The sequence below is a fragment of the Zingiber officinale genome, chromosome 6B (assembly GCF_018446385.1).
Source record: "Zingiber officinale cultivar Zhangliang chromosome 6B, Zo_v1.1, whole genome shotgun sequence".
In the NCBI taxonomy this organism is placed as follows: Eukaryota; Viridiplantae; Streptophyta; class Magnoliopsida; order Zingiberales; family Zingiberaceae; genus Zingiber; species Zingiber officinale.
In genome coordinates this window covers 42403676-42411045 of record NC_055996.1, presented here as the reverse complement: position 1 = coordinate 42411045, position 7370 = coordinate 42403676, and the positions used below count along the sequence as shown (strand labels likewise).

At 33.4% G+C, this 7370-nt stretch overlaps 1 protein-coding gene across 1 annotated transcript; it reads left to right on the top strand.

Moving 5' to 3' along the window:
- Window positions 1–4270: 4270 nt before the first annotated feature.
- LOC121990936 (probable protein S-acyltransferase 22) lies at window positions 4271–6103 on the top strand. Its single transcript, XM_042544982.1, has 6 exons — window positions 4271–4411; window positions 4489–4560; window positions 4786–4914; window positions 5011–5091; window positions 5429–5623; window positions 6086–6103. Exons 1-6 carry the CDS (start codon window positions 4286–4288, stop codon window positions 6101–6103), a joined length of 621 nt encoding a protein of 206 aa, XP_042400916.1. The 5' UTR covers window positions 4271–4285.
- The last annotated feature ends 1267 nt before the right edge of the window (window positions 6104–7370 follow it).

Below are 7370 nucleotides of genomic sequence, written 5' to 3'. Positions count from 1 at the left end.
AAGAGGGAGGGTAAGCTGCAATGCGAAGGAGCAAAAGAGGATATTCTTACCAAGGCACTTGAAACTCAGGAATATTCTGGGCGTGTCCGGGGTATCGGAGGTCATATCAACCCAACAATCTATTTCAATGTTGGTAGAACAAGGAAGAAATATGATGTTACCCTAGATATAATCGCTGAGCATAAAAGGGAGTTGAAGGAGGCGAAGATGCAAATTTTAGAACAAGATGTACGCATCCAAAAACTTGAAGCATTAATGCATAAAAGGGGTGCATGGGACAATTCAATTGATGACAAAGGCAGTTGCTCGGTGAAGTTTCATCAGAAGAATATTGAAGAAGATGACGTACAGATTGTGGGTAAAGACGAAGTTTTACAGGTAAAATACAAGTTATAGTGATATTCATTATTATTATAGCATTATAAACTAAATATAATCAACATGTTTTTTTTTAATATTTTAGGGTCAATCAGTTGCATTGACATTGGAATCTTGCTCAAATATTGTTGCATATGGTACAATTGTTTGTTTCAATGGCATGGAAAAAATGCTTCATGGTATTCCATTTCCCAAGAATTGCATTCGAGTCTCCATTGATCAAGCAGTGGACAAATCCGCTCCTTTGCCATATCCAATTCCAAGTGAATGTGAAGTAATTGGTGATGCCATAGGAACTGTTGTGGCTTGGCCTGAACAGCAGATTGTGAAGCAAGATGAGGTATATGAGATATTATATTTCTAATTATATTGTCACTTTATTATTATATTTCTAATTATATTGCCACTTTATTATTATTCAACCTAGCTATCTAACTTGTTTATATTTGAAATTATTAGAAGCCTAGAAGGAAGAAGTTTGAACGAAAAAAATCAAAACCTACTTTGTCAACAAGTGTCCCAAGATCATTACATATGTTATATTGTTACAGTAAGCATGCTCTAGATGGAGGAAAATGTATATCAATGTGCTTAGATAATGAAGTGTTTGATGAAGATTGTGAACTTTTTCTTGACCTTGAGGACATCAATTCTTTGTATCATTTGGAGGCAATTTCAGGAAATTTGATCGTTGCCTACATATGGTAAGTAAGTTTATTTAAGCAATTTCAGCAACTTTTTCATCACATGTTTGCTTCCCAATTTTAGCAACTTATTATGGTTTATTGTTACAATTTCACCAACTTATTATGAGTGATCATTATTTTTTAATCCACATGATTGTTTTGTTAGTAAATTTTATTATTTAGTATCTAAATATTATTTTCTCAGTTGCAACTGCATTGCTTTACTTATGCTGGGAAATTACTGCATTGCTTTATGTTTGCTGGGAAATTCTAATATCTAGCAAGACAGAAAATCCCTGATTTGAACTGCAAGAAGTTTACTAATATTGTTGTGTGAACAAGTTTACTCTTGAAAAATTCAACTTCTAGTAATTTTCTCATACCATGTTATTCTCATTAAGTTAATAGTTCATCATTTCTATTGAGAGGTTTACTAATATCAATTGATGTGGTACACTTTACATAAATATAGCTCATTCATTTTCAACCGGCCCTTAATGTTTGCCTTCTGCCATTTGTTCTTCTAGACAGGAAGTACTTTGCTCATATCTTTTTTCTTGTATATTTTTAAGTATCTTAAATGTGCTTGTCCTCAAGAAATAAAAGAATTTGCATGTATACATTTCTGGTATGTTTAATATGCAAGACTGTTCATAGTAAGTTCTCATGTATGGATGTTACTATCATCAGCCATAACTTAGTGTTATGAGTGATCATTATTTTTTCCAACTTATTATGAGTGTTTTGTATCTAAATTTTATTATTTAGTATCTAAATATTTTTTTCTTTGCAATGATAGGTGTCTGTATAAAAAGATGGTGAAAGATACCAAGACAAAGAAATTCAGATTTATGAATCCTCACAAACTCCCATATCTGGCAAAAACGGCACAAGACAAATCAGTTAAGCTTGAAACCCTGAATCAAAGGGCAACTCTTTTAGCAGATAAGCTGACAAGTGCATCAACAGATCAACTAGTGTTAGTGCCATGTAATGTCGGGTAAGCAAGAAGTAAAACATCACTTTCAATTGCTTCCTTTCGATAATTTATTCAATTTTATGATCTAATCCTATGTATTTGCCTAGTTTCCATTGGAATCTTAGTGTTATTGAACCTTACAAGGATGCTATTTACTGCTGGATTCCCTAAGTTGCCGCATTCGCGATGATGATTCAAAATACGTAATGGAAATGTGAGTTCAGATTTCTTGTAGTAAATATTTGTTATAATAAAAATCTTATTTAACAAATATTCTTAACGTATGAAGGGCCTTAAAATTGTGTAATTCAACCAAGGAAGGAAAGGTAGAAAAAATGTTAAGTGGGAAGTAGTTAAGGTATGTGTACTTTTGTTTAACATATATTGTAATGTGTATAATTTTCATTAACAATTTGACTCTAATTACTATATATAGGCTCCTCAACAACCGGATGCGAAACAATGTGGTTTTTTTGTGATGCGCTTTATGAGAGAAATTATTGAAGAAGTTGAGACTATTGAGAGAGATTCGCTGCAATCAATAGTAACATTATTTAGCTTATCTCAAATTATTTGACATAAACTATTTAAAATTGCAAAGTGATCAGTGTTGATTATTTTTTCCATTAACATAAATTGTGTATGCTCACAGTTCACAAAAAAAGGGTACTCTCGTGAACAAATTGATGAGGTTCGGTCCGAGTTGGCGGAGTGCATACAAGATCATATTTATGAATAGGTATGGAATGATAGTTGCCATAATTCTATTTAGATTTAAGTTCATGGAATGGTGGTTTTTTTTGGTGGAATCATAGTTAATGCCAATTTTTTTGATGCAGTGCATAGTTACCAGATCGACCTTGAGCAGTTGACCCCAAAGAAAAGTTGTCACTGAAGTTTAAAAACTTGTGAAAATTTTTAGTGAATGATGATGTTTTGTGAATGATGATGTTTTGGAAAAATTGTCACTTAGGTGAAAGGATGTTTTCTGGATTAATATGCAAGTACAAAGCACTGTATTATATGTTATTCTGTAAAGTTCTGTCAGTGTAAATTATCTAGTTTCTTTATCAAGCTTTTGTTCCACTATTGGGTTTGTTTTTCTAATAATTACTCGTGCAGCAATATACTGAGCAAGAAGCTGTAGATCTTATAATCAGGTAAAGTAGAAAAAGTTAACTACTTCATTATGCTTTCATCTTAGTATTTGTATATTTGATTTGTCTTCTTTGAACCAGCTTCAAGTCAAAAAGCCAGATCCTCTAGATAGCTGTTAAAAATAAGGTATTATTTGGTTTGTCAGTGATCTTAATATTTGGTAATATTTGGTCTTTGATGCTCACGACAGAGTTCCAACGCTGCATGATTACCTTGTTCAAGCAGATTGCTCGCTGCCTCAGTAGCTCGCATTTTCAGGTTTGTTTCATCATTGATATTCCTTCTTTTTAGTGTTCTATATTAAAAGGAAATACTAACTGTCGATGAGATTGTTATCCTCTTGCTTGAACATGAACCAAAGTATTAGTGTTCAAGCAGATTGTTCTATATTCCTTGCTTGATGTGTTTAAGGCATTCAAAGCTATTGGCCTCATCCGGTGGGTGGCTGTTCAGAAGACTGCTCGTGAGGGGATGCAGTGGGTTTCAATTGGCAATGAGGTGACATAGTAGGTTTCAACCGACAAAGAGGAACACATGAGGTGTTAAAGGCGGCAAGCGGTGGTGCAGTTCATAGGAGCATACCAGTAGTTTTGTTCTTTTTCGTGTGCCAGTTGGCAGATGGAATGAATTTTTTTTCCCTGTGCCAACCAGCATGGACAAAATTTAAAACTTCGAGGCTTCTAAAGTTGTTGGTCTCTTCCTGATCAATACTTTTAATCTTCCATCTTAACTAAGGTAATATTTCTTCGCCATTTCGTGTTCTGGTGTTTGGATTGCTATGGATGGAGAAGTTGTGCAATAATTCAGAGTGATGCCACCGTTGGGATTCGAGGTGATAAGTTGCAAATTTCTAGGCTAACCAAAACAATGTGGGTGCTTCTCATGTGGTGTGGTAGGATGTCTTAAAAAGAATAGGACAGTAAGATGAGTAATTTACTTTTTTTGATTGCTTGATCAGATGGCCTTTGGACAAATGCATAACCATAAAAGATGGATAATTCAGAATATTGGTTATTAGGGAGAAAGGTGATAGAGATCTCATTTACGATGAGCCACACAATCTTTTCAAGAAAATAAAGTTCTTATGTGCTTTATATTAACTTGGTTTTTCTCTAATGATTTCTATCTGTTTGTATTGCAGGTTCTAAAATATAGTAAGCATTGTAGAGTCTGTGACAAATGCGTTGATGGCTTTGATCATCATTGCAGGGTGAGGGTTTTCTCCATTCACAACCTTATATGTTTTGTTATCTTGTAGTAATATGCAGTATTCATCTTTCCTTGTAGTGGATCAATAACTGCATAGGAAGAAAAAATTACAAAAGGTTCTTCATCCTCATGGTGTTTGCTCTTCTCTTGGTAAGCACAAATATTTCCTACCATTCCAATAGTTGTATTCATTAATCATGCATAGTGATTGACACTATTTTCTTAGTGTAGATTTATCATCTGTGTGCATCAACTTAGAAGATACTATTTTCTTAGTACGTGAAGGACCTGATACATAGAATGCATTTTATGTCAGGTCCTTTTCATTCTGATTGACTATTGATTGGTCTCCATGCTTTGTGCACCTTGGGCCAGCTTATTCTGCAGTGGGCTGTTGGGATGCTTGTGCTGATACTGTGTTTTGTTGAGAGAAGGAGATTTTCTGCTGAAATTGTTTCAAAGCTGGGTAGTAGCTTTTCCTTGGCACCCTTTATCATTGTGGTGGTGAGTACTCAGAAGAGAAAATGAATGAAAATCACACATCATAATGAGGATTTTTCAAGGTTCTGATACTAATTTGATAATGTCTCTATAATGCAGGCTGTGTGCACTTTATTAGCCATGGTTGCTACTCTTCCAGTTGCACAACTTTTCTTCTTCCATATTCTTTTAATAAAAAAGGTACACTACTTTCATATTTCTACTTGTGACACAGCAAACACTACCAGTTACACAGCTCCTACATTTATATAAAACAAACCTATGTATCCGGTCAAATATCTCTATTTCAAGGAATATATCTTTTATATTTTCAAATTCTTTGCATTCATCCATACACTGAGCATTACTGAAACTTATTATCCAACTGAACTATTACAGCTTGTTATTTAACTGATAGATTTTCCATAGTGGAAAACAAATAGTAGAATTTGAACGATATGGTGTTGTTTATTCATCAATTCTGGAGAAAATTGACACTTTAACTAGCTCATGCTACTCTACATGGATGCGCTTACAGGGAATCAGCACCTATGATTACATTATTGCTTTGAGGGAGCAAGATCAGGAGCAGGAGCAACTTGCTGTTGGTGGGCAGCAAAGTCCGCAAATGTCCCAAGTGAGCTCTTTTACTGGACTAAGCAGCACCAGTTCTTTCAATCAATTCCATCGCGGTGCATGGTGTACTCCGCCAAGATTATTCCTTGAGGATCAGGTATCATACTTTCATTATTTAGAAAGTTATTGTGAATGTAATTTACCATGGTTAAGATTATTTTTGAAAAACCTTTTAATAAGATTTTTTTTACTGTACGAGGCAAATCCATTTAATTAAAAGTTTTTTTTTGGTAAAAAAGCCTAGTTGTAAATCTTTATCAGCACTTCATTCATTTCTCCTTATTCATCATTATCGTATTTTTGAATAAAAATTGAAATAACAAATGTAATCCACTTGCTTATTGTACACTTGGTTCAATGGTTAGCGAACTTAGGTGTGTGCTGTTTGAATTTTGTTTTCATGCATTGACCTCTTTAGATGATTTGTTTCTTGTGAACCTATTTTGAAAGATGCAATATATCTTTTAATATGGGTAGTTAATGTTGTTATAATTAACCCGTTTTTATGGAATTTCGTGAACTAAGAATCTTGTACACTGCATGCGATTTCTTATTCAAGCTCTCGCTGGAAAGCTAACCAAAATCAACTTAGTTGATCATTAGCTATTCATAAATTGAACTGCATTCACATTTCCATTGCCAACTTCTGACTTCTGAGAATTTGATAGTAGGATAATGTCTACAGTTTGTTAATATATATATTTCCATGACGCATGGGTGTTGGAAGGGAATAGAATGTCGTCCTCGATTTTGGGACTGTGAATGTGTCATGTCAAGTTGAACTTTTACCTTGCTTCAGCTCAATTGTGTAAATAATTGTCAATCTCATGGTATAACTTAAGTTAGATTCTATTACAGAAATTCTAGTTCAAAATTAATTCTAGTTCAAAATTAATGTCAATAGCACTCGTTGCTTTTTCACGTTCGTTTAAAAACAATTGAGTAAAATGCAGCAGAATATAAGTTAAGTAAAAACAATTGCTAACACAGTTTATTTTTACTTGGTTCGGAGTCTACAGCACTCCCGCTTGGTTAATATATATGCTTAGAACTTGTAAAGACAGGTCAAACATTAATATGCTTGGTTAATATATCCATCTACAGCACTCCCGCTTTTTCCTTTAAATATGATTTTCATTTAGCACAGAACTAATGCCAATTTTTTTATTTTGATGCAGTGTTTAAAGAGCTTGAGTAGAAGTTGGCCCTAAAGAAAACTTGTCAGTTACGATATAAACACACTTACGGTATGAATTACATGTATATATAACATTGACATATTATTTAGTACGAGATTTACATGTATGAAAGTTTTCATACAAAATTTCTTGATTGCCTACAACCCCAGGTGTGCTGATGACAAGTTGAAGAAGATGGCTCTAAGAGTGATAGCTGAAAGCCTTTCAGAAGAAGAGATTGCTGGACTTAAAGAAGCAATTCCATGCGATGGACACCAACAACAGGGGTTAGTCAATGATGAGGTTTTGTAAAACTTGTGTGTTTGAAAAATTATTGTCATGAAGTTAAGGATAACTTGTATGATACAAATTTAATTTGTGGATCAATATGTATACATTTTGTTTGTATAATATAAAGTTTTATTTATTTGTTAAATAGTCTTCTTATAAAAATGATTGTGGTTGTGGATATTCAATTATATGTAAATTTTGAGTATTTTTATAATTTTGCTATTTAATTAAAAAACACTATTTTTATAAATTAAAGATAACGTTTTTAAGTAATAAAAGACAACGCTTAAAAAATAATGTCTTTGAGACCAACCACAACGATTTTAAAGCGTTGTCTTTGATATGGGCATTTTTACAACAGCATCTTTAACAATG

Coding starts and splice junctions, on each gene's coding strand:
- LOC121990936 (XM_042544982.1), top strand. CDS start 4,286: ATGTGCTTTATATTAACTTGGTTTTTCTCTAATGATTTCTATCTGTTT. Junction 4,561..4,785: donor TGGTGTTTGCTCTTCTCTTG/GTAAGCACAAAT, acceptor ACCTTGGGCCAG/CTTATTCTGCAGTGGGCTGT. Junction 5,092..5,428: donor ATATTCTTTTAATAAAAAAG/GTACACTACTTT, acceptor ATGCGCTTACAG/GGAATCAGCACCTATGATTA.